This window comes from Ictalurus punctatus, chromosome 24 (genome assembly GCF_001660625.3).
Source record: "Ictalurus punctatus breed USDA103 chromosome 24, Coco_2.0, whole genome shotgun sequence".
Taxonomy (NCBI): Eukaryota; Metazoa; Chordata; class Actinopteri; order Siluriformes; family Ictaluridae; genus Ictalurus; species Ictalurus punctatus.
Window position 1 is genome coordinate 12535273 of NC_030439.2, and position 27922 is coordinate 12563194.

Consider the following 27922-nt stretch of genomic DNA (forward strand, 5'->3'; position numbering starts at 1 on the left):
GGACTTCTGTATTGCTTTTTTCAGGCTGGATTTGTATGCCACAGTGTCACCATATTTGAAGGTTGCAGTGTGTTTTCAGCAGATTACAGACTTCCATATTCATCCACAGTTTCGGCTTTGGAACATCTTTATGTGTCTCCTGATGGTCTTGTGTGTTACCTGTAGTGTAAACAATAACAACGTAGTCCTGTAGATGAGATATGGTCCCCTCAGCCCTGGCCTTGATTGTTTTTATGGTTGGTTTGGCTGTGTTGGAGAGAGGTCTGTATGCTGGGGTTAGAAACAATGAGAGATGATCAGATTGTCTCAGTTGGGGTAGGGTAGGGCTTTGTATATATCCTTAATATTTGAGTACACTTAATTAAAGTCCTCCACTATGATGAAGGTGCATCTGGATGTTAGTTCTGTTGTTTATTAATGGCTGAGTGCAGCTCTGCTAGTGCTAACAGCATTAGCTTGCAATGGAATGTGCACAGCAACGATAATAACAACAGTTAACTCCCTCAGCAAATAGAAAGACCTATATTTCAGTGCCAGATATTCAACATCTGGAGAACAATTATTTTCAAGTGCTCCAGTCACTATTAATGTAAATACAACGGCCACTGCCTGTGCTCTTACCAGAGGCAGCATGAAGAATCGAGTTCCCTGCTAGCTCATTAGCAGCATACGGATCATTGAGCCTAGCTAGGTTTCTGTAAAACAGTAGTATATCACAGTCTGTGTAATCAACCTAAAATACAGCTAAAATAATCAGAAAGAAGAACAGGCTTCCATGAAGGAATTTGACCAACAGTCATTACGTTACAAGTTTTTATGCTGAAATGATTAAGAGCCGTAGATGAAACACTGGTAAAACATTTCATCTGCTGCTCTTATGAGAAAAGCTGCATGCTGGAAAGTTGTTTGTGTTTTTGTTTTGGTTGCACATTAGCCAAACCTGGCACAGGTTATTCAATAACTTTACAATTATAAACATAAAGGTTATCTGGGTAATGTATAATGGTTATTGTTGCTCTATGATTAAGCATATGCATTGCTGAAAGATCACCTGAAGATCAGATATTATACCCGCTGCTGATTACAGGCCTGCAGGTAAGATTAACAATTAACAATCTACCTGTTTTCTACATCAAATATATATATATATATATATATATATATATATATATATATATATATATATATATATATATATATATATATATATATATGTATATTTTACAAACATAAATTGCTGGCATTGTTTTCATTCATAATGCATTTCTGGCCTAGAATGAAATTGAAACCATTGTGTTATTTTATTGTCTCAGTAGCTTTCTTTATGTGCTTCACACTGAACCCAGCGAAATAATTAGATTTTGGATCCTCATTGCCTAGTTTATGATTGACTCAAGCACTGGACCCTTGTTCCATACTCATTTACGACTGACGTTTTTACACCCTAAGAGTACAGTCCAAAGATTAAGGTGCAATGTCATGTGATCTAATCCTTAAAGATATTGAACCAACAACTATTTTGACTCTTGCATTATTTTTTTCTACTATTTTATTATTAGCTGTAATGCAGAGAATGAATGTAACTCCACTTCAAAGCACACATCCTGAGAAACTGTGTTAGAGATCAGACGGAAGCAGATGCACAAGACCTTCCTGAGTAAAACTCTGAACAAGACTTTCCTGAGTAAAACTCTGAATAAGACTTTCCTGAGTCAAATCCTGGCAGACCACATGTCATGAGGCTCTGAATCACTACTCTGTGTGATTCATAGCAGCATCACTGCACCTTATCCTCAGGCTGTTATTATAGTGCATTTGAATCTGATCCTGACACTACAGTATGTCACACAAATAGTTTATAGAGGAAAAACAAGAGAAAAACTATAAATTATACATATCCACCTCTAATGAGCATAAAATTCCACTTGAATAAAATTACACTTTGTATAAGTAAGGAATGAAACATGGGTAAAACATGACTGGGTGTGCTAAGCGTTTTATTCCATGGCAATTTGCCAATGATCAGAATTTATAATTTATTAAAACATTGTTCTTTTATCCATTTATAGTTACAATTAATGTGTTGTATATGGAACATCTGCAAGACAAGCTAGTTCTTGTTATCACTTTTGTAATAGCAGTTATAAACAGTTGTCCCCACACTAACCTCTCTTTTTTCACTCTCTATAAATTAATAAAACAAACAAAAGTGTTACTGAGAAAAGGGAAAGCTCAAAATGTTCTCTGTCATGAAGAGTGCCTTGCTGCAGAAAACATATAATAATATGTATATTACTACTAATTTGTGACAAAATAACTATAGCATTTTTTAAAACTCCATTAATTATTAGTCTTTGATTATGTTGAGCATTCACCGTACAAGTCCCAGAAAATTTGCTGATATGTTAAATTCTAAAGCAACAATGTTTTATAACGAGCATGTTAAATAAACCTGTGATTTGAATTACAGCCAAAACTATTGAGCTGCTGTTTATTAGTCAACACCTTCTGACCAATCAGATTTGAGAATTCATCATAAACAAACCATGAATGTCATCAGTAGTATTCCATTAATAACTTTAACAAAGTACTTAACACTTGTATTCATTGATATTTGTCACTTGTATTTATGGTAACTTTGTTAACATTACTTGTGGTTTGTTCATGTTATCTAATGCAGTTAATAATGCGAGTTAAGAGAATCAAAAATATAAAGCATTGATTTTATTCTTTTTGTTTTGCTTTCCTGACAGGATGTTTGCATATGGAGTGTACAGTGGGCAAGCATCAGTCTTTTAGTACACATTCTTGACCCCCAGCCATACCAAACAACACAGTGAAAAGGGAAATGCCATTGCTTATTCTGAGGAATCAAATACCTTCAGTTTTGCTTATCTTTTATCACACTGTGAAAAAAGGAGTTAATGGAAAAGCTGGACAAGGGTGAAGGCTTTCTCATGAACCCCAAATACATGTTTGAGTGGCTTCATGGAAAAGGTAAGAAACATGTAGTACTGTGTAGAAAGCTTGCATGGTACTGAAGCTGTCTTCTGAAATACTGAATTGAAATCTTACTAAATTAAAAACAATACAATACATATCAGTAAATAGTACAACACAATTTTTTGGAATCTGCCTTTTATGCAGTTTAAAGGAAATCATCTGGTAGGGTGTTCCAACATCTTGGAGAACCTGCCACAGTTCTTATGAAGAAATGTTTGTTATCTTTGCTGAATAACCGCATTGTGTTTTACACCAACAAATTAAGTAATTAATTATGTTTAATCTAAAAAGTGGTTTAAAAATGTTTATGAAAATGTTTGCTCTTTTCCACTGATACACTAATGACAAATATAGTGCCCTCCACTAATATTGGCACCCTTGGTAAATATGAGCAAAGAAGGCTGTGAAACTTGTCTTTATTGTGTAACCTTTTGATCTTTTGTTTAGAAAATCATAAAAACTCTCTGCTCTCATGGATATCAAACAAGTGCAAATCAATATATATATATATTATATATATATATATATATATATACCGGTTTATCAATATATATATATATATATATATATATATATATATATATATATATATATATATATATATATGAACTCCCGTTTTCAACTTCCCATTTCATTTTTTCTCAGTTTGGAAAAAAATAACTGGGGCTCTGTTACACATAAATAAACGTATTTAAATCATAGAATAATTTTATATATTATATTTTTTTATAAGTAGTTAAAAGTAGTTAACAAATTATATTATATTATATATATCTTTGTTGAATATAGGTGTGCGTCAATTATTGGCTCCCTTTTAGTTAATACTTTGTGCTACCTCGCTTTGCCAAGATAAATGCCCTGAGTCTTCTCCTATAATGCCTGATGAGGTTGGAGAATACATGGCAAGGGATCTGAGACCATTCCTCCATACAGAATCTCTCCACATCCTTCACATTTCAAGGGCCATGCTGGTAAGACTCTCCTCTTCAGTTCACCCCACAGGTTTTCTATCGGTTTCAAGTCAGGGGACTGGGATGGCCATGGCAGGACCTTGATTTTGTGGTCAGTAAACCATTTATGGTGTTGATTTTGTTGTATGTGTTGGATCATTGTCCTGCTGGAAGATCCAACCACGGCCCTTTTTAAGCTTTCTGGCAGAGTCAGTCAGGTTTTCATTTAATATTTGATGATATTTGATAGAGTCCATGATGTCATGTATCCTAACAAAATGTTCAGGTCCTCTGGCAGGAAAATGGCCCCAAAACATTAAAGAGCCACCACCATATTTAACCGTGGGCATGAGGTACTTTTCCATATGGCTACCTCTCTGTGTGCGCCAAAACCACCTGGTGTGTATTGCCAAAAAGCTCTATTTTGGTTTCATCTGACCATAGAACCCAATCCCATTTGAAGTTCTAGTAGTGTCTGGCAAACTGAAGATGTGTGAGTTTGTATTTCGATGAGAGTAGAGGCTTTTTTCTTGAAACTCTTCCAAACAACTTGTGGTGATGTAGGGGAATTCAGATTGTAGTTTTGGAGACTTTCTGACCCCAAGATGCAACTAACTTCTGCAATTCTCCAGCTGTGATCCTTGGAGATTTTTGAACCACTCAAACCATCCTCTTCACAGTTCATTGAGACAATATAGACACACGTCCTCTACCAGTTTGATTCATAACATTATCAGTTCACTGGGACTTCTTAATTATTGTCCTGATGGTGGAAGTTGGCATTTTCAGTGCTTGTGTTATTTTCTTATAGCCACTTCCCATTTTGTGAAGCTCAACAACCTTTTGCCGTACATCACAGCTATATTCCTTGTTGTTACCCATTGTTGTGACTAAGGGAATTTGGCTTAAAGATGGCCTAATGAAAGACTGGAGTCAATAATCACACTAAGGTCTTTTACTGCTGCACATGATGAAACAGAAAGGCCACCCAGTTACTATGTAATCAGAAAGCTACTTCGAACTGCATGTGGTCCTAGTATAAGTGCTTCTGTCTTGTCATAATTAAGTAAGTAAGAAAATGTCCATTTCCACCATCAGTGCAATAGGTGCCAATATTAATGGAGGGCACTATAGGTAACCTATTGGGTACAAATCCTTTAAATATACCAGAGTGAAAATACAAGGTAAAATAAGGGAAATTAAAACCTTTATTTGTTATGCAACGCTTGGCATGACGTTCAAGTGACTTTGTGCTATCTGAATATCTACTCATTTTAAATACACACTAACATCACAATAAATACAGCCTTGCAATATTTATGAAGGTTCATTAAACTCATCTTTAAACCGTTAGCAGACGTCTGTGAGGAGTCCTTGATCTAGAAAGGAAGGTGTGAGGACACGGATCAATACAAGGCAGGTGAAAGTCCACCACTCTAATCTTTAATATAGTATTTGCTCTTTGGTCCAAGTCTCAAACCTTAGGGCTTCCATCTCAATTCTCCTTCAATAAAAGTGTCTGAATACATATTTTAAAGGACATTTTTCAACCTTTAAACGCATTTAAATCATCTTCATTTAAAATTGGAAATTAACAGAAGGTATAAGAATTATGACATGCTTAAAACAAAGAAAGTAAATATTCATTATCCTGATTATTTAATATTCAGCGCCGCACTATTTTAGGTCCCTATTTAAATATTTGTGATATTGACCATATCAACTGATTTGTACAGAAGGTCAGCTTGTCCTCATGCCTAATGTCTTCTATTGAAGCATGTGTTCAGAAGACGCTGATGGATTTGATCTAAAATGGAAGCTTAAGCTTAAGCATAAGCTTAAGTCTGTCAGTTAAAGCAAAAAGGGGACAACCGTTGTTGTTAATAATATTGTTTATGAACATTGTTGTATTACATTTGAAAACAAATGCAAAATAGAAGCATTTTCACCAGTATTTTACACTGTATTACAATGGATATTAGACCATATGAAACTATACTTTACTATTTTCAATAGGCAGCCATAGCCAAACTATTAGTATAATGTATTCACACTATAAAGATTATATGTATTAAAGTAGATATTATAAAAGTATAGCAGTCTTCTAAACTGTTTTAAATGCAGATGGTAGTGTCCAATAATGATTTGTGTTGGCACCGCCAAGCTGCCACTGTTGGGCCCTTGAGCAAGGACCTTAAATAAACACTTCTTATTATTATTCCTTTTCTCTTCTTTTTCCTCTTTTTCTTCTTCTTCTTTCTCTTCTTCTTCTTCTTCTTCTTCCTCTTCTTCTTCTTCTTCTTCTTCTCTTCTTCTTCTGAATAAATGCTCATGAAAATGTTTTTGACTAGACTGCAACACCAAACTAGAATCTACTTTGCTGTATGCTCAAGCAAAAGGCCGGCCATACCCGTCGTCTCACACTGCCATCGTACACCTAATTGGGTGCAATAAAATAACTCTGCTAGATAAGGCCATAGGTTATAACTATGTTTTTTTTTATATATATAACTATAAGTGAAATATGAGATGGTTAGTAGTTTTTCACATACCCAATAGAAAGTAAAGTTATTCTAATTCAGTTGCATTTCTCATGAGTCTGATTGAGGTTGTGGTATAAATAGACCTTGACAGTTGATTAGCATGAGTTCAAACTTGGAGCTCTATTGTGAATGTGGTCCTTATATTAGTGCTGCAGTCAGCGCACACTAGAACCATTGTACAGGGTGGGGTCTCTCTCTCTCTCTCTCTCTCTCTCTCTCTCTCTCTCTCTCTTTCTCTCTCTCTCTCTTACACACACACACACACACACTTAGGGGGTAGGTAATGCAGGGATAAATATAGTAGTTGTAAGTAGGATGAGTTAAACAGTTCTCTTCAGTGGATATAAAAATTCTACACACCCATGTTAAAATTGCAGGGTTTTGTGATGTAAAAATTAAAACCAAGATACAGTATATGGCCAAACATTTGTGGACACCTTACCACCAGACCCATATGTACTTGTTGAATATACCATTCAATATACCATACCAATATACAATACCCCCCCCCGGGAGAATTATCCTCCACTCTTCTGGGAAGGCTTTCCACTAGATTTTCAATACTTGTGTTCTTTTCTTATAGCCACTTCCCATTTTGTGAAGCTCAACATCCTTTTGCCGCACATCACAGCTATATTCCTTGGTCTTACCCATTGTTATGACTAAGGGAATTTGGCCTAATGAAAGACTGGAGTCCATAATCACACCAAGATCTTTTACTGCTGCACATGATGAAACAGAAAGGCTACCCAGAGTTACTATATAATCAGAAAGCTACATCGAACTGCATGTGGTCCTAGTACAAGTACTTCTGTCTTGTCAGAATTCAGTAAGTAAGAAAATGCCCATTTCCATCATCAGCGCAATAGGTGCCAATATTAATGGAGGGCACTATAGGTACACTATTGGGTAAAAATCCTTTAAATATACCAGAGTGAAAATACAAGGTAAAATAAGGGAAATGATGAATGAAAACCTTTATTTGTTATGCAACGCTTGGCATGACTTTCAAGTGATTTTGTGCTATCTGTATATGCTGTCATTAATGCAGGCATGGGGGGGGGGGGCATACCACATAGTGAGAAATTATGTAATTCATGTAAAACAAATATTTTACTTTGATTTTACTTTTAACTCAAGTTATTACTAATTATATAAACTGTAATGAAAAATGGTGTCGGATCTTTGGACCCAATTGGCGGTACCTGAGATGACACAATGTGTTTTTCCGCATGTGAAACATTTCCTGTTTCAAATAAAATGTAAAAAAAAAGTTGAAAATGTTTTAAATTTCATGGTGAATAGGCACCCGCGCTGGATAATTAATCAATATTTCATTTTGACCCACAAATTGAAAATCTACACAACAAGCCAACTCTAAACACGAGCCAAACAAAGATTCAACACTTTCATAGAACTGCGGCCCTCAGCTGATGTTTTGGAACCTGAAAGGCAGCGGTTTAGCAATACCACCATAGTTCCTCTAAAAAAAAACTGCTTTGGCAACAACTGAATGAGTCACACACACACACACACACACACACACACACACACACACAAATATACATTCACATACACACACACACACACACACACACAAATATACAAACACACACACACACATATTCAGACACACACACACACACACACATGCATGCACTTGTACACAAACAAACTTTTTCATTGCGAGATTTGCATATAGTACAACAAAAGGTCACATATAGGACAAATTAGAGCCTTGTTAGGAAGCTAAGCACATTTAACTATGCAAAGAGCCCACTGAAGTGTACTGATGATGTGTTTTATAACAGCTTTATAAAATAAAACACAATCGCATGAAACACATGGGGGGGGCGGGGTTATAGTAGCTTAGTGGTTATCCCGTTTGTCTCACACATTCAGGGCTGGGGATTTGATTCCTGTCTCGGCCCTGTGTTGCGTGGAGTGCTTTGAGGGTTTCCTGCGGGTACTCCGCTTTCTTCCCCCAGTCCAAAGATATGCTTGTAGGCTGATTGGCATCTCTAAATTGTCCTTAGTGTGTGAGTGTGTGCTATTGTGCTGTGTAATGGGTTAGCACCCCATCCAGGGTGTCCCACAACTCGTGCCCTGAGTTCCCTGGGATAAGCTCCAGACACTGGCATAAAGTTGGTTTGACGTTGTACGGTCGATATTCGCGGATATGCGGAAATTAAGGGACCGTCTCTAAAGTTACATACAGCATTGTTATACACGTTTCTAACTTCAATAGCATTTGAAGGGAATGACTTACAGTCACATAACCAGCTGTAAAGTGTTAATCTAGGCGTCAGTAATAACTTATTTTAATAAATATCAGAAATCTAAAAGGTGTGTATTATAGCTGACACCTGGATGAACACTTTACAGTTGGTTGTGTGACTGTAAGTCATTCCCTTCCAATGCTATTGAGCTTTAAATGATGGTATATTTTGTGTATGAGCCCATGCAGAAATAAAATACATGGCAATATTTACACATGGTTTAATAGTTTATTATGTTAAATATCAAAAATCTAAGAGGTGTGCATTATAGCTGACAGCTACATGAACACTTTACAGTTGGTTATATGACTGTAAGTCATTCCCTTCGAATGCTATTGAAGTTAGAAACGTGTTTAACAATGTGGTATGTACCTTTAGAGACGGTCCCTTAATTTCCTGCATACCTGCGAATATCGAACGTCCAACGTCAAGCCAACTTTATTCCAGTGCTCCAGACTCCCTGCGTCCCTGTGTAGGATAAAAGGTACAGTAGAAGTATGGATGGATGGATTTCGATATGTGATTTTTAGACACTTCATATGTTGTTTCAAATGTTTTCCACATTTCACATGTGGTGCATGTGATTATTTCAGTTTCACATGGGATTTCTTGCATGATTTTCACGTGATTTTGTACATAATTCTTTGTGTGATTTTACGCATGATCAATTCAGTTCAACATTGTGAGTTTGCACATGATTCATTTTTATTTACAGGCAACGGCGTTGTATTATTTTTCACATATCGTTCACATAATGTCACGTGCTTACTTTAGTTTTATTGAACTCGTTTTTCACTCGTTTTTCACTCGTTTTTCTCATGTGATCAAATATTACTCACATGTGAAATGCATGCGATTTTTCCATAATCAGCCAGAATAGCCTGTTCAAGCCTGTTCCACTGAATAAGGATGAAGCTTATCTGTTATCTGGGGTGTAGTGGTGCAGAGATGAGGTCTGGTGAAGGTGTCAGTGTTGCCCAATAGCAGAGGGCTTGGCTTATAGTAGGCTGGGCTGGGCTGGGTTCACTCAAGCCTTTATAACACTCTGCAGGAGACATCCTGTAGAAACAGCAACTTTTACTCGAGTTTTGTATCACTTTTAGTCTCTTACTGGACATCATAGAGAACCGGTGAGTGATGACTTAATCATACGCTTACTTATACAGTGTAGTCTTGGTTTTCGTTACTGTTTTCCTTTTAATATAAAAAAGAATTGTCTATTCATTTTCATTATATGTAGGCTGTTGGACAACCTCTAAACCAAGTCTCCTATCATTACCCTATCTCCTAGATATTATGTTTGGTTAGGTTTTCTTTACTCTCCCCTTTCAGATCCTTCTAAAAACACAACACAAGGAAGCGTTGCGGGCGCGCGCGTTGTATTGCGTCCGGTTGCGCGTGGCGTTGGTGTTGTTTACATGTGCGTTATGGCGCGTGCGCGACGTTTCATTCCGTTTGCAGTTATTTTTAAATAGACGCCCACCCTGAAATTGTGTCTTTTCCGCTGGCTTTATAGTTTTTTTTCAGCGTTCAGTCTCGTAAGCTCGGGTAAGTGCCCCCTACAGCCAGGCAGAATGTTTGCAGTGATAATTCAGTGTTGAGGTTTGGCACTACATATCTGACGGTTCAAATCTCACTCTTAACCCTCAGCTGCTGTACTGTACACTCTTCTGTCACCCTAACCAGATTTTCATTAGCCACTTTAGGGGAACCTTGCAAATTGACCATTAAAAATAAAGAAATGAATGAATCTAGAACCATTACCCATACATGGAGCCCTTGATAACCATTAAAAAAAGATTGTAGGCCTATGCTTGGATCTGTTGTAATTTTCCAATTGTAATTTGTCTTTTTTTCCCCCAATGCGAAACTTATAACAGAGCTCTGAGTATCCAAGGCTGATCTGATACTGACTTGTGCCCAAGATTTCTGTTGCCAATTTATACAAGGCATAGACACCATTGGATCAGATTAGAAAATCATATATATGAACCGAAAATCTGATCCGATATCCGTTAAGCGTTTCAGGACAATGTTGGCCATGGTGCCAATATTTAATATCGAATTGCGACATTGCTTTTTCATCTAAATTTTTTTCAATCAATTCTGCACATAATGATTTTCTATTAGCGAATTGAACCACCTCAGTGTACTGATGTTCAGCTCTTTATCATTTATCATTATCCTCATTATCATTATCAATATCATTTATAAGTGTGTGATGTCAAAAATAAATGCTTATTTTTGGATTTTGTGATTATTATTTTCCATTTTGAGCAATATTGGCTTATTTTTAGATTGGATAATATTTATGCAAATTAGCTTTGGTCAAATGGATTCATATAGAAAGTATAGAACTTTGATATGGTTCATGGGTGTGTAGTCTGTATGTCTGAAACCACACTTTATATTATTATATAGTGGATTAGTTAGATCATTTTGCCTTTTCAATCTTGGACATTACTAAACGTATAAAATGCAGTGCAATAGGTTAATATCCAAATGATGGAGCATCGATGATGCAGAACATCTACAATGGCCTTTTTTTGTAGTTTGTAAGAAATGGGGAATAAGGCACAAGGCTACTCATATTGAAGAAGCCAGTTTAAAGATAGAACAGCAACTTCATGTTGTGAATCAGGCATCGCACATGTCTAGATCACTTAGCAAGAGCAAATAGAATCTGTTATGTAAATCTAACCAAGCATAATTGACATATCAGGCTTCAGGATGTGGCAGTTTAAAATCAGTTGTAACATGTGAACACAAGCCAGTAGATTTGAATATGGTCAGTACTGATGAACTGTTCCTCTTTTCTTATACAACATACCCAAAATATGAAGTTATTATGTGCGAGTAAAGGGTTAGAAAAAGTACATTCAGTATGTACGTATGGAAATATTTGTAATTATTGTAACTGTGACAAGATTATAAATTTACAAAATCTTTCAGTTGTTTAATAGTTTCTGGGGTTATTAGATCATATATTAAAATTAGTTCTTAACGTGATATCTCTTTTCCTGTTGAAAGAGCAGTGGTAATGAAAAGCAGTGACAAAAAGGAAGTGATACCAACATTCCCTAAGCTTTTGTCTTATAGGCGGAGCTCTTTCCTGCAGCTTGTATTTATAATATTGATATTTATCAATGGGAATACTGGTATCAATGTGCCCATAAAATGAAAATAAATATAATACTGAGTAACCAAGCATTTACCAAGCAAGTATGCATGAAAATGTATTAAGTCATATGAGATGACTTATAAATTAGGCAAATAATCATTGCTGTCATGGTTGAGACTTTCCTGTGTGTCAATCCACACTGAGCAGGTGGCCCTGGATGTTTATATGAAACAGAGGGTTAATGTCTTAACAGAGTGCATGTCCTCTTCTCATGTAGCACAGCATGCACATCTCACTGAGGCTTAACTGATTGAGCTGGTTTTTTGGGGGGGTTTTTTCACTCCCAGGTAAACAATTAACTAGGATGCACAACAAGTGTACAGGTCTTGGAAACAAGTAACTACTATCAGACTACTATCAGAACTGACCTGTGTGCGTTAGGGTTTTACAGTGAAATCAAGGGACTGCTATAGAAACAAGAAAGGTTTCATAATGACTAAGGCAGTATTCATCTAGCATTTCAGTTCTCACATAGTCTTGAGCAGAAATGTGTGCAGGGGCTGACACTGTACACCTCCACGGATGATGAAAAGCGAAGGAAATCATGCACTTTAACCCACAGGATCGCTCCTTGAAAAAGTGACCTGGATTGAACTTCATATCTACAGGCAGTTGTAACACAAAGGCTTTCAACATTGCTTCAAAGCCATTCTGTGGTTATGTAAAAGGGGCGGAACGCAGGGAGGGAGTCATGGAAGAGGCCGTGTCAGTAGCTTCCTCTGTGCAGCGTCCAGGCCTTTCCATAGAGGAAGAGCCTGACTGGTGACCTTTAGAAACCTCTTTCCAGACAAAGAGACTGTTCAAGCTCTCGTTCCATTTACATGCACAGCAACATTCCGGCTGCCGTCCTCCATAAGTGCCAGCATCAATGTTGTCTAATTGCATTATTTCCCCCCTCGGCCCTAGTTAGTCTGTTTTGAAAAACTTACAGGATACAGAAGAACCCATTCAGGAGCATGCAAAGTACTCATAAACAATAGAATCTATTTTGTTTAGACTGATATTTTAAAGCTAAAAGTTATTTTTCTTTTGTATTGAAAAACTATTAATGGATATGTATTTGAATCCTGAATATGTTTACTCTGATGTGTTATGAATAGTAGAAAGTCTAGAAAAATTAAAGGAAATATGTACTAGATGTACTTTCGGCTTGTACATCTGAGAGATGTACAGTAAACATAGTAACAGGGCCAGCTAGAGAACTGTATCATTTGTCTAACTGATAATATACACATTTCCTTTTACTGTTTTTCTCACATACTGCAGAAGCTTACGAGTGAAGCTGTTGTATGAAATATGAACCTCCTCTTTCTTCTCGTAGGTGTCTCCAAAACTGAAAATGGAGGAGATCCAGATTGAGACAAGACAGTTACTTGACAAGGACCTTCAGGTATGAGTATGATTAATAGACACTTTTCTATATAACAAATCATACTTTTTTACACCCGAGTTAAATTTCCGTTGTTGTTGTTGTTTGTTTACTCCAGGGATTAAGAGAAGCTGTTCAGCAGCTTGAGACAAAGGCAAGTCATTTTCATATTTTCTTTTAATTACAGTTTTATATTCAGTAAGGTACTGTGCACCAAGACTTCTTCAGGTCATGGTAAAATTTCCTTGAATTAAATGAGACTTTTAACTTGTACAGCATATTTAACAGAACACATTGCCAAAAAGCAGCTTTACAGAAATCCTGATGTAGATTTAGATACCTAATGAGCAAGTGGGATTAAAAAGCATTACTCTTCTACAACTGTATACGGTAAATTCAGATCATGAAGTGTGTTGAAAATATGTTGAATAGGAGTCCTGGGATAAGCACAGGACAGCCTTTATGATTTACAGCAGCAGTTCTTAGGTGCACAACAGATTAGAGTGCTTTTTGAAGTCATGACTATTGCCATCTGGTGGTGCAAAATGTCCAGTTTGCTTAACATAATGTTGTGTTGCAATATTTAGAAAGAAATGACAGCGTGACATTAAGGCATACTGTGTCATTAGGATGCAGACATAAAAGTTAGAAGCAGTAAATGTTTTATTTGGAACAAATCAGTATTAAATGAGATTAAAATTATCTTGCTTGAATGTGCAACCAAAATATTATGTCTTATATCCCGCTTATTGAATTTAGGATCCTGGACATAAGCGTTGTCACTTCAGGCCAGATGATTGATATTTTAATAAACGTTACTATACCTGACATGTACCTTTCATTCAAGGTCTCACAATGAATAAGCAAACCTACATTCATATTAAATAACGTATGGATGAGAGCTTATTCATGACAAAGTCACCGTCATTTCTGATTTAACACTTACAAATTATGAAAACTCAGTGAGCCTGATTCTTGTGGAGCATCGGATGCTCTCATGCAGCATCATGCCAGTGTCTTGTAGAGTGGCCATGGACTTATGATGTGAGGGAATGCAACAGCTTGCCCTCCCATGCTGACCCCTACAGATTAGAGTGATCAGATTCCAGGTCATGTGTTTATTATCTAGCCTGTAGTGACGTGGGAGGCAGAAGGATGCAACAGCCATCTGTCCAGAACTGGTTTAAGGCTGCTGGCAGTTTTCACACGTAGGGCTCGTATTCTTTAAGGGGATTAGCAGTGATGGGCAGACAACATGCGTTTGTCTCCAATCAGCAGCAGCGAAGGAGCACGGGATGTTTATCTCCTAGCCTTGTGTAAACCCTTATATTCCCATGGATTTTCACCAGTTCTGTTTTAGATCTTTATGTGCGTTTGGTCAGGTATGACCAATCTAAAATATAAACCACATCTGTGGGTTTAGTGATAATGCATGATATCATTTACATGTTTCACTTTTGTAAATGTACACCTACTTTACATTCAACAAAACAAAGAACAGATGGAAAATAGTTATTAATATTTTATATATACAACATTGGGGTATCTGAGATGTAATAATCAATTAAAGGAAACATCTGCAAAATGTATGCATTAAGTACACTTTAATTTTGTTGTCTTTGAGGGAATAGAGGCTGGTTTGTACTCTATAAGCCTGATGATATGTAGCCAGAGCCTCTCCTACAAGAATCCCTGGACTACTGGGAGTTTTTTTTTTGTTTTTTTTTTTAAATGTCTGCACAAAATTTGAGGAAAGATTTAAAACAATACTGCATATGTTCTGTACTGACCACATGTTTTTTATATATATATATATATAAATGAAATGGGAAGTGAAAAGGGGAGTTCTTACATTGTATTTAATGTATGAACTCCCCTTTTCAACTCCCCATTTCATTTTTTCTCACTTTGGAAAAAAGTAACATTATGATTGGGGCTCTGTTACACATAAAAAAAATGTATTTAAATCATAGAATAATTTTATTTAGTAAGTAGTTCAAAGTGGTAAGTAGTTCAAAGCAAGTGCATGACATGCATATTTGATCTAAAGACATGCTTGTTATACTGTATTCAACTTCCCTGAGTGATGAACTCCACTCCACTGTAAATAGGCCTTGAAGTTTCCGATGACTGAATATTCAAGTTGTCTGATACGGTCTGATCCAATTTACAGATCTCTTCAACTGGAATTATCTTGTTTTGGTCATGGTACAAAGCATGCTGGGAGCAAGGGGCTTATGAAGAGGAGTGGCAGCAGGGGTATAAAGGCTTGAGTGCAGACGCAAAAGCTTACAAAGAGCTTACATACAATTGGATCTTACCTGTTTACTGAACGTTAGTTGCTATTACTAACTACCAGCTGTCGAAATGGTTCTTGAGGATTCGGAATCAGAGGCAGTGTTTGAGATTGAGGTTTTTGTGAGTACAGACTCCACTGTTTGGTGCTCAAGCTGTTGCATGAGGATTATTTGTCCTGGTTGGAAATGTGGTCAGACAACATGTTTGATGATAAATATTGGGATTTGATGCAGCATTGATGCAGATTCTATTTAGATTTGTATTATAGATGATGAAGGATAGGGTGGTTAAGATTAGTACTGTGGTTAAATATCTGAAAGGATGCAGTAACTGTTTAATAATCTGTGACTTAAAGAGATAAGACTGTCCATTAGTGAAGTTTGCATAGCACGACAAGTCTAAAACACAGTCTTCAGATCTGTGCATGCAATGCTGAGCAGGTGTAACACGATGTTTACCTCATTTACAAATCCAAATCCGATAATTTACACAGAGCTTTTTACAGTTTCTGCTTTGTAATTTGACTGAATTCTCAACTTCCAACACAGTCCTACAATGTCCAGTTTGCTCAAATGCATTGCAAAATATATATTCCGCTTTATTTTTTATAGAGCATCAACCTTATTTTCATCACAGTTCTTGCCTCTACAGGAGCATGATGTTGATACACCTTATGGCAGAATCCACTGTACTATGAAGGGAGTCCCCAAAGGAGACAGACCTGTCATTCTCACCTTCCACGACATTGGACTGAACCGTAAGTGTTAACCTAATTCCAACATATGCCTTTAGCATGACTTTCAATATATGCTGTAAATATGCCACCAAAACTCAGGTCTATTTTTATTTTTTTATTATTTTCTCTCTAAAGACAAGACATGCTTTGACACTCTGTTCCAACATGAGGACATGCAGGAGATAATGCAGCACTTTGCTGTGTGCCATGTGGATGCACCAGGACAGCACGAGGGTGCCAATACTTTCTCCACTGGGTAAGCTGGAAATTGAACGACGTTAGGCAACATGAAGCCTTTGACCTTTTAGTCTTTGAGTGCTGACAAGTCCGTGTTCAGGCTCAGTTGCCTCTATTAATTATTAGCCTTGGCTTATCCTTGACCTATATTGTTTTAGACATGTCCTAAAACAAAATGTTATGGGACTCTAGATGAATGAATAGTTATATAATTATATAGTTCAGAGGTCAAATATTTGTCTGCTCCATGGTTTTAAAATGGAAAAAAAAGGAAAATGTTTAAAATGTCAGGAGAAATGTTGTACTATGGGTATAAATGTAAACTATGTGTAATTGTGCATCTTTGATTTACTTTAGATATGAGTACCCTTCTATGGACCAGCTCTCTGAGACACTTCCTCTGGTCCTGAAACATTTTGGGTAATATTGCATTGTAACCAGTTGCTTACTCGTACTTGAATCACTCACACTTTTGAAAACTAAGGTTTCTTAGATGTAACTGGCTTTTGTTTTCGTGACTATATAGTCTTAAGAGTGTGATCGGGATGGCGGTTGGAGCCGGTGCCTACGTCCTTGCAAAGTTTGCTGTGAGTTGCCATTTTAATAGCCTGATACTTTTAAAAAGTTTTAATCAAACCTGGATTAAAAGCAGAACAAGCTCGATTATTGTTGCTGTTATTGTTCCTTCTTTATTATTTTTTTTGCTTTGTTTAGCTGCTAAGGAATGTTCCAAACTTGTTAAACACCAACAGTGCTCGCTGTAGGGAGTCCTGATCTGATTCTTTTGAGCTTATTATCACAGATTTTAACACTTTACTCCACTTTTGTTACATGCATCCAATTTCAAGTATATTTGTACGTATGTAAGTTTCAGAATTATTATAATTATAAGTGGATTCTTGTTTGTTTTTTGTTTTTTTCCCAGCTGGACTACCCTAAAATGGTGGAGGGTATTGTTTTGATCAACATCAATCCATGTGCTGAGGGCTGGATGGACTGGGCGGCACAAAAGGTAATATTTTTTTTAAATAATTCAACCCACAACATTGATGTGTTTTAATAACGTTATCCTTATTTATCTTAAAGCATGTTAATTGGTAAATACGATTAATTTTACAATTGAGGTTAAACTAACAGCAAAAACTGTAATCCTGGCCATACTCTTGGGACCTTGGTTTATGTGGTTATATAGTTATGTTCCTTGGGGGTGTAAGTAACCTTTTACAATTAAAATGTATTACAGATCAGTGGCTGGACTCATGCCATGCCTGACATGATCATCAGCCATCTATTTGGAAAGGTGAGTTTGAACCAATTTTGTTGGCATCTCATTTGTATTATTATTATTATTATTACTATTATTATATTTTCTTCTTAATTTTTTTGAGTTATGTGTTGTTGTGTTTTTGGCTTGCTTTCAGGAGGAAATTCAAAACAACCATGACCTGATTGGCACTTACCGCCACCACATCCTGAATGACATGAATCAGTACAACTTGCAGCTGTTTATCAAGGCATATAACAGGTGAATAGAAACTCAATCACTTACCATGAAGATTTGGTCAAGACTTGGTTATTAAAAATGACTGACATTTGTGTTTCTGCTACGTAGCCGAAGAGACCTTGAAATTGAGAGGCCTGTTCCTGGAGGAAACATTAATGTCAGAACCATCAAGTGAGTTCAGAGCATTGACTGCATTTTGTATTAGTTAAAGTGTACAATTTTATGTCCTAATGATTTGGTGGTGCTCTGCTTTCAGGTGCCCCTCTCTTCTCGTAGTTGGAGACAGCTCTCCTGCAGTGGATGCTGTGGTAGGTCTAAGTTCACACCAATGGCATATGTCCACTTATTTACAAGATGAACAAGTGGCATTAATGAATTATAGTGCTGCAGCTTGAACAGCTATTCTAAAATTGTTAACACATTTGTTTTTCTAGGGCATGTATTTATAACTTATATGTAATAAAATATGGGCATTTTTGTGATTTATTGTACTTTTTCCACAGGTGGAGTGCAACACCAAGCTGGACCCGACCAAGGCCACACTGCTCAAGGTGAGTGAGCATTCTCACATTCTCAGTCTCTTTAATCCAGCTGCCTATTCTTAGCCTTGGTGGAAAAGTTAGGAGCTGATAAAAATTCTAATAGCTCAGCACCTGGTGACTGATTTACCTAGGGTGCATTAAGGCTGATTTTCATGGTTAGACCAAGGGCAGAATTCTTCTCCAGTTGACCTAGTTTCCTTGGCCTGACCCATGTTGCCATGGGGAAAGCAGGTTTATAACGCCTCAACTGACTCATTTGTTGCTGAAAAGTGTTGTGAATAGGCTAGTTAATGGAACACTTGCTGGTTAAGAAATTCATGCTGATAGCGGTGTTTTCAAGTCTGTGAAAGCTTGGAGCAGTAAACATGCAGTGAAGCATGTGTTGTGGCTGAAAGTTGCCATTTTAAAGCGTGTTTCTCCTCTTTTTTTCTCTCTTTCTCTCCACAGATGGCTGACTGCGGAGGCTTGCCTCAGGTTGACCAGGTGTGTTGACTGTTTTGATTGCTAGACTCACTGGCAGGATCTTCAGGATGGAGATAATCATCACAAATATCCGGCAGCTTAAGAGCCATGAATGCCAATCCTAATACCATCCTGAACTTCTGCTACTGACCTGTCTTCTGGTTGCGAAAATACATATTAGAAGCATTCTTATATATAGCCACTGATACTTAAATATTCTTTCTCATTTTATTCACAGCCTGGAAAGCTGACTGAAGCCTTTAAATACTTTATACAGGGAATGGGCTACAGTAAGTATTTTAGTCATTAATTACACAGCCAATATTAGTTTTAAACTTGATGATAGTATTTTTGTTTTTTTGTTTGTTTGTTTTTTTTACCTCGCCTTAATGTTGAAGACAGCTCAAAGGTTTATAGTTGTTAGCTTTTCTGCCACCTAGTGGTGAAATCTACTAGTGACATCTGACTAAATATTAGAATCAATATTAAACGTTTAACCTCCTAACTCAACAGGCGTAATGAAATATGTCCACTCCTTACTATTTTATCACCCTGATCAATTTTTGATTGTTTCTGTGTTTGGAAATTTCTAAAGTTTGGAAATATAAAGACACACACATATAACGATTTATGAGGGCAGCACTGTGGTGTAGCAGGTAGCATTGCTGCCTAATAGCTCCAGGTTTTAGGTCTACTCTGGGTTCTCTAGTGTCCTCCCATGTCCTAAAAACATGCTAGTAGGTGGATTGGCTACATTCTATTGCCCCTAGGTGTGAATGTGTCTCATCCAGAGTGTCGCAGCCATTCTTCCCAGGATTGGCTCTGGATCCACTGTGACCCAGTCTAGGATAAAGCTCTTACTGAAAATGATTAATATAACTTAAGAGGCAAACAGTTTATAAGGACATGCTTAGACCTCAGTCTGCCTGGTCAGAAAACAAGTTATGAGGGTTTTTTTTCCTTCTGTCCTCCCTGTCCTCTCTCAGTGCCCTCAGCCAGTATGACTCGCCTGGTCCGCTCTCGCACTGCTTCTGGCTCCAGCGTCACCTCCTTTGATGGCAACCGCAGTCGCTCACACACCAACGAAGGCCGGGGCCGTTCCCACACCGCCGACGCCCAGCGTGCACGCTCTCACACTGATTCTGCAGACAACTCTGTGGATCAGTCTGTGCTCAAATCTACTGAAGTGTCATGCTAAAGCAGCTCCACCCTTCCCTAAACCCTACCATGCACTTCCTTTAACACACTTCCTTTCCCTTATCTGTGTGTGTGTGTGTGTGTGTGTTGTGCTGTCACAAAAATGCCCAGGAGTGCAGGCCACCAGCTTTGGGCACACTCTCATCCCAGAATACAGTTGAATTAGTCAGAGTATTTGAGGGTCCTCTGGGAAATGCTGTCGAGATGAAGTAAAATATTTGAAAGGGAAACTCCCCTAATCTGTTAACTTGCCCCCTTTTTGGGGGCTGATTTATTCTTTATGCAAGAAACACAGCACAGAAATACTGTACGTGGGAGAATAAGAAAGTTTGGGAAGCGTACAAATTTGTATGTTTGTACTCATCATGCATCATTAATTTACTTTCTTTGCATTCTCATTTACTTGATTGTAGTGTCACTTATCTCACAAATGCCTGCAAATGGCTGAGGTTTTTTTTTTTTTCTTTCTTTTTTTTTTTAACAGTAATGTATTTGTGTAATAGTTTTAATACTGGATTAATTTTCTGTATATTTTGAATGTGATTTGATGAAAGGATATGGTGGTGGATAATAGGGTTGTCATTTTTCTATGCTACCTACCTTAAAAATAAACGACGTACACAGGCTATTTTCCTTTTCATTTATCTTTGTGTTTATTCCCCATGTTTTGGGGGATATATTTGTAACTTAGTTGTTTTTGTTCTTTAACATGATTTTTTTTCTACTAGTGATCTATTATCAAGTGATCTGAGGCATTTTAAGAAGTAAATAACACAAAGGAATTACTGTACATAAACAAATGAATGATTAATTGGGGTTTTGGACCTAATCATGATTTTTATGGAGTTAAGCAAAAATGGAACAACATGTGCCATGGAAATCCACTGTTTCTATTCTGTTGTGGTTTAGAAGGATGGAGGGAGAAATCCAATAACAGGCTTTTTAGGTAACATAACCTTTGTAAAGATGCACAGCAACACAATGTATACCACACTGTACATTTACATGGGATTAGAGTTGTATTTATTAAAAAAGACAAAAAAGAAAGAAAACAAAACCCACTCTGACTGTTTTGTATGACTGAAGCACCTCTTATCTACCCATAACTGTTTACACATGATGATAAAAGACATTAACACATACATATGTTTAAACACCCTTCAGTCTATTAACCATATATGTTGATACTCAAGAGCTGTTTATTATTGTCATCTTTTAAGACTATGGGCAAAAATAAAAATAATTATGTGTATATAAAAAAAACATGCATAACAATAATTTAGAATTTTCATTCAAACTCTTGTTTCATTGTTTCTCTACCTAAAATAAATCACCATGTGCCATGATAATTTAGCTCAAATCTTGTTTGCTCTGCCAGAAGATTTGTTCATAGGTATAACTTTCAACACTATCATGATCCAAAATTCAGAAATGGCTGGCAACAGTGGCACTGTTATGTTTTGGTTCCCAGAATGACCACTAAAACCACTAAAATTATATATTTAATACACTAAATTGTTATATTGTGTATTTTGTAGTATCAGTCTGAAACTTAAATTTGTAAAGTTTAAACTGTTTGTAACAGCAGGTCATGATAATAATAATAATAATAATAATAATAATAATAATAATTCCTTAGATTTATATAGTGCTTTTCTAGACACCCAAAGCGCTTTACTTTGTATTGGGGGAATCTCCTCATACATCTTTGACCTGAATTTGACACTAGTGGCTTAAAGAAATACTTGCATAAGTGTTCCCCATCATTGAATTTTTCCATATTTTGTAGTGTTAAAACCTCTAACTGAAGTGGACTTAATTGGTATTATATGTCGTCAATCGACATGTGGGGTTGGGGAAAATTAATATAGCTTTCCCATATTTCTGCAATAGTGGTGAGCAGAGAAATAAAGATGTAGATACTGCATGAGCAAATTAACATGGCACACTAACGCTTATTTGAGAATGGATATTAATAAGCTCTCTCACTCTCTCTCTCTCAGTGAGTGAGGCTGATGAGTTTGTCTGACGTGTGACCTGAATAAACACTCACTAGTCATCTTAACTTGAGTCTGCTATGTTCCTGAGTTGTGTCTGCTGCCATTTACTACACAAGCATTTTCTGCTTTTAATATATTTTTTACAATTATTTTTATTTAATTAACCTTTGTCACTTTAAAACTCTTTCTTTGGAACTTTGAAACATTACACATTTTGTGTAAATCAACTGATTAAAATCCTAATTAAGTCATTTTCAGTTGCAGGCTGTAACACTAAAAATCATCAAAAAGTTCAAGGGTGTAAATACTTATGCAAGGGAGTTTCTTTGTGGTGGTTTTGTGGTCATTATAAAATGGTTGTTGCCTAAAAATCAAGATCTAAGGAAGTAACTTGGTTCTATCTTTATATAATATATTTGCCAGTTACTACAAAGCATTATATAATAAAGATTTAACCACAGAAATATTACTGTAATATGTATCATCAGATTCTATAGACCCAGATGAATAAAGATGAATTCAGTAATGTCTATTGCTTAGAATTTACTGGAATAATTAATTAATAATTAATGGAATAAAAAACATTTCTTTTGGCTTGATTCTTTTTATTTTGTCAACTCCAAAATGTGAGCGACTGAACAGCAGCACAGTTCCTCAGTTCATAATCTCTCGATTCTCATAGTACTGCTCCAAATCTGCAAAGATGTCATTGGGGTTTTTGCAGCTGAGGTTGCAAAAGCAGGCATTAATCCACATCACCTGCCAAGTGAACATGGCTCCATTAGGGCACTGGAACTCCACCTGCACTGTTTTGGATTTATAAGGGATGCAGCAGCGCTCATCTGTGCAGACACCACAGTACTTTGGCTGGTAGAGCTTCTTGCTAGTGCAGCCTGAGATGGTGAAATTGGTCGGTTGATTTTCCCTGTAGATGTTTAGGCACTTTTTCCCAGGCTTTAGGAAAAATCAAACAAAAATGCACAATATCTTTGTGAATATCTCGGGATTAAACATAGCCAACTAATGTTATTCAGCAGATAAGGGTTTATTATTATTATTATTAATAAGGGTCTATTATGAATGATTCAGTATCTATAATGAAAGTAATGTTAAAGGTATGTAGTTACAAAGTTATGAGAGAAATGTATGTCAGTACCTGCTGATGGATCCTTGGTGTTTAATGGATTACAGTAACCAGAGAAAATTTCTACCTTGATGTGCTTAGTGATGTCCACCTCACAGGGTCGGATGTTGCAAAGCCGTCTCTCCTTGACCATGCGACATTGCTTGTTGGCATTAGTGATGCGTAAAGATACTCCTCGGCCACAGGTCTTGGAGCATGAGCTCCATGACGTGGTCTGTGTCAGACAGTTCTCCTGCCAGGTGTCTTTTCCACCGGAGAGAGCTTTGAAAAGACAGGCAACCATTGTTAAATCCAATGTATGACTCAAATGCAGATGCAAATACAGAATACAAGGGTATTCCTTTTTGCGTTCCACCAGAAGTACCCAAAGCAGATTTTTCTGTTTCCTGCTTTTCACTACCTGTATGCTGGCCCTGAACCTGTGCAAATTGGGTCCCTTTGTCATTTTATCTTTCAACAGGAGTCCATGGATTCTTTACAAAAACCTTTAAACTTGATGTGCTTTCAGAAAATGTGTAAATGATTAACAGCTGTCTCTAGACAATCTCTTCGACAATAAGCATGGTGCTCAAAATGACTATTTTCCAACTGACCTTATTCTATAAAATGGAATAGATCTTCGATCGCTTTTTTTTATTTGACCTCATTGGTTGTTGGTTGCGCAGAAAGTGTGCCAAAAAATGTAAAGTATTTTAATGCTGCATTTTTCCTAACTCTATAATTCAGCTAAACTAACTGTGAAGTGTACCTGTATGGTCAGTTTTGGATCATACCTGCCATGGCATGCCTAGGTGCTGCTTTGCGTCCCCTCCTGGGCTCCTCACAGAACCACTGCTCACAGCAGCGGCCAGGGATCTTGACCCTTCGCGGTGTTGGGCACCACACCCTTGGAGGCTGAGACTCATTACACAGCGGTACACAGCCGATGGCCCCGTTCACACACAGACACTGGTATTTACAGTTGGGCTGAAAACTCTGCCCATTGCGATAAATTACACCATTGTGCTCACAGCCTGTGCCGAGTAGATCTGTACATCGGCAGAGATTACAGTTTATGAGTTTCTGATAAGATGTAAAGGGAATGGTTATTATGTATACAACAAGAAAGGATTTATAGCTAAAGACAATGGTGTAATTTTGAGTGAGAGAAAGATTTATATGAAAGAGACTGGAGCTCAAATGATCATTGAGAAGTAAAAAAAAAACAACAAGAAGACGGTGGTGAATAAATCTAACGAATTACTGCTCTGGTTTCTATCTGAGTCTGCATTCCACCTTAACTAACCCTCTTAATCTCAATCTAATCCTTGGGAAGAGTCTAGTGTTAATGCGCTTAATGGAAGCCTGAGCACAAGGACATGTTTAGTGCAGGGGACACTTACATGCACACACTCCTTTTTCGTACCTAGGCTTGTCTGAGCTGTAGTCACAGTAGAGGCCACGGTGGTGGTCGCAGTTGTCCGCCTCGTTGCACTCCTCGCCCACCTGCTTGGCGCAGGCCCTACAGCAGTCACAGCCATCCATGATGAGGCTGACACCAGGCAGGCAGCTCGGGGGAGTCTCAGGGCAGGTGCAGGGCCACTTACAGTACCGAGTCTGGTTGTAAGTCTCAGGGGTAGCGGACACAGGTATGAATGGAGCAATGGAGGAATTCAGTGAGACAGCCTGGAGGAAATGAAAAGAAATAAGGAGACTCTTTGAGTAAAAGTTTGAAATTGTATTTTTGTCATATTATTGCACCCCCTTAAGGACATTTCCATGAACTCTGCACAGTCAGTAACCTGAGATTAGCATAGAAGTTCTGTAGATTTCAATTTTGCTAAAATATTTGATTCTGTAATTGAACCAGGACAGCATGGTGGTGCAGCAGGTGGTGTTGGTGCCTTGTAGTTCCAGGGTCCACAGTTTGATCTGCCTTTGTTGAGTTTCGCATGGCATAATTAGAATAGTTAAATCAATTGCTCTTAATGGCAGTAAAGGATTTTTGCAAACAAAACAAAATGTTTTGTACGCACATGTTAAAGGTGCATAGAAACACCAAAAACAATGCAGTACAGAACTACAATGCTGTCTCTTAATCATGTACATACAAAAACATCACATTCTGGCAGCACCAAAAATAGCAACATCAAGTCATCCTTTCATATATTCTGGGTTCATTACACATAAAGTGAAATATTTTTGAGCCTTTTTTGTTTTAATTTTGATGGTTATGGCTTACAGCTCATGGAAATCAAAAATCCAGTATCACAAAATATTAGAATATAGAATTTATAATACAGAATGTTAATTTATGCACTCAATACTTGGTCGGGGCTCCTTTTGCACGAATTACTGCATCAATGCGGTGTGGCCAGGAGGCAAATAACTTATAAATGTTATTTCATGTATCTGTCAAATAAAAGTTCATAATCATTAAAAATCCTGCTGGGGAGTTTCACATCATGAAGCTGATTACTTGCTTAGGCCCACTCCCAATAAACATGTTGATTTATTTGACTCATGTACAACATTTCACAGACAAAGGCCATAACTTTTTTAATCAAGGATTTACAGTGTTAACAGGACATCCTAAGACATCTATGTCAGAATACACCACCACATTTCTCATTAAAAATATCTGCAGTGAGCAAAAGGGTATTCTTCTTTAATTTGTTCAAAAGTAATATTTGACCTATAGATATATGGGAACCTATGTGAATTATTTAAGTCCTGTTTTTCAGTACAAGCTCTTGGTATCTGGATTGATCTCGAACACAACATTTGCTTCCATGCAGTCTCTCTCTCATGGTAAGATGAAAAAAAAGCCAACTATCTGATGGGTTATATCTTCAGGCCTCTGACCTCTGGCTGCATGATCTCTTGCATGTCCTCATGTCCTACACTGGAGTGGCTGTATTAGTCTTCAGCATGTAAATAACAGAAAGATTTTCAAAGTGAATAAATGACTATAAATCCATTGGGAATAATAGTCTAGCGGAGTCAGTTTTCAGAGTAGCCACATTTGGTTGAGTGTTTCCAACCAATTTGAAAAGCAGTCCATTTAAGTATATAACTATCAAACTAAAATGAAATTATACGTGAGCTATAGCCACTATTTTCCACCACAAAGTTATTAAATCAACTGACAACACTGATGACTTTGCAGAATAATTTCCACTCGGTGGCAGTATAATCACTTGCATTTGGCTTTCAGGAGCTGTCACCAAATTCCTCAAATACATTTAACATGATGTAAGTAACTCCATCTGATGTTAAATGGACTTTTCTGCATGCACTCTTTTATATAATGTCATTATTCCCCCTCCCCTAAAATCAGATGTATATATACCTATGAGTAGGAAAACATGAGCTGATTAGGGGTTTTATGGTTTCATTTATTACATAACGCTACGTTTATAGAAATATGTTGCATTTTTAACACTGCACAGTTATCATCTGTACACACTACATCAAATGATTGCAATATTCCTTTGTAATCTGCTTCTGATTAATCAGTTTCGTTTAATTAGTGTACTAAAACAATTCTGCATATATTCTGCAAAAATATATAGGATAATTGTACAAAAGAAACTAATTAAATTAACTGGTCTAGGCAATAATTGAATTTCATCATGAATAATAAAGATTATTATTATTATTATTATTATTATTATTATTATTGTTATTGTTGTTGTTCGAGCATTAGTCTACTATACGTTCACATGAGTAGGATTTAAACAAAGCTGAAAGTCTTTTATAGAAACAATAACTACAACAACAAAATAGGACAGGAATTTCTCACCTGATGTAATCGGGCGACAAGCAGGACCCAGGTCAGGAGCCAGCTCATTACTGAACCCAAGTGATAAATACATTGAATCCAGAATTAGATGATTTTAAAACAGTGTCCAGGCGCAAGTCCCCTTCATCCTTAAGGCTGCCGGTGAAGCCTGACATACGGAGGCTCGTGCGTTTGGTTTTGAACACCTCCGTGACGTCAGCGCTGGGCACAATCCCCGAGTTTTCCTCCCTTTTTCCCTTTCTCTTTTCTATTTTTTGACTAAAGCCCTGAGGACGCGCATAGACGCTCAATATCCGCATACTAATACTTATACTAATGCATTCAACATTCATCATTCAGCTGCCAGCATTTCTTCTGTCCAAACACAGCTTTCTTTCCCCCATAGGACAATAAAACCGATACTCGTTTTAAAAGAAACAGTATTTCATTAAAATTCTATTTGTTTGTTTGTTTAGCTATTTGTTTCACTTGCTGGATTTAGCTTGTTGTTGTTGTTTAGCTTGCAGGTAGTTAGGTCGTCCTAACCCAATCTGACTTGATAATTAGCAACGGACCTGAAAGGGAGCAAGGCACGCTCTGGATTTTTCCACCGCGCCTGTTGAGACTAAGCGTTTACCGCAGTAGTGCTATCTGTATCTGCATCTGTTTAGTGCTATTTGTATCCATCCATCCATCCATCCATCCATCCATTAT

At 37.1% G+C, this 27922-nt stretch overlaps 2 protein-coding genes and 1 long non-coding RNA gene across 3 annotated transcripts; 2 read left to right on the forward strand and 1 right to left on the reverse strand.

Moving 5' to 3' along the window:
• Positions 1 to 842: 842 nt before the first annotated feature.
• LOC108257171 (uncharacterized) lies at positions 843 to 5675 on the forward strand. Its single transcript, XR_001810420.3, has 3 exons — positions 843 to 1095; positions 2754 to 2997; positions 5308 to 5675. It is a non-coding gene; the product is annotated as an uncharacterized LOC108257171 (long non-coding RNA).
• Positions 5676 to 9768: 4093 nt separating this feature from the next.
• ndrg1a (N-myc downstream regulated 1a) lies at positions 9769 to 20929 on the forward strand. The gene is made up of 16 exons (XM_017454757.3): positions 9769 to 9905; positions 13278 to 13346; positions 13444 to 13479; positions 16275 to 16380; positions 16495 to 16615; positions 16954 to 17016; positions 17123 to 17183; positions 17522 to 17608; positions 17840 to 17896; positions 18018 to 18121; positions 18209 to 18271; positions 18357 to 18408; positions 18604 to 18651; positions 19090 to 19125; positions 19343 to 19394; positions 20091 to 20929. Exons 2-16 carry the CDS (start codon positions 13296 to 13298, stop codon positions 20300 to 20302), a joined length of 1149 nt encoding a protein of 382 aa, XP_017310246.1. The 5' UTR covers positions 9769 to 9905; positions 13278 to 13295; the 3' UTR covers positions 20303 to 20929.
• Positions 20930 to 22889: 1960 nt separating this feature from the next.
• ccn4a (cellular communication network factor 4a) lies at positions 22890 to 27323 on the reverse strand. Its single transcript, NM_001200341.1, is given in 5 exon segments — positions 22890 to 23255; positions 23513 to 23706; positions 24219 to 24473; positions 24828 to 25110; positions 27230 to 27323. Coding segments are annotated over 5 exon segments (1080 nt in total). The 5' UTR covers positions 27278 to 27323; the 3' UTR covers positions 22890 to 22955.
• Positions 27324 to 27922: the final 599 nt, after the last annotated feature.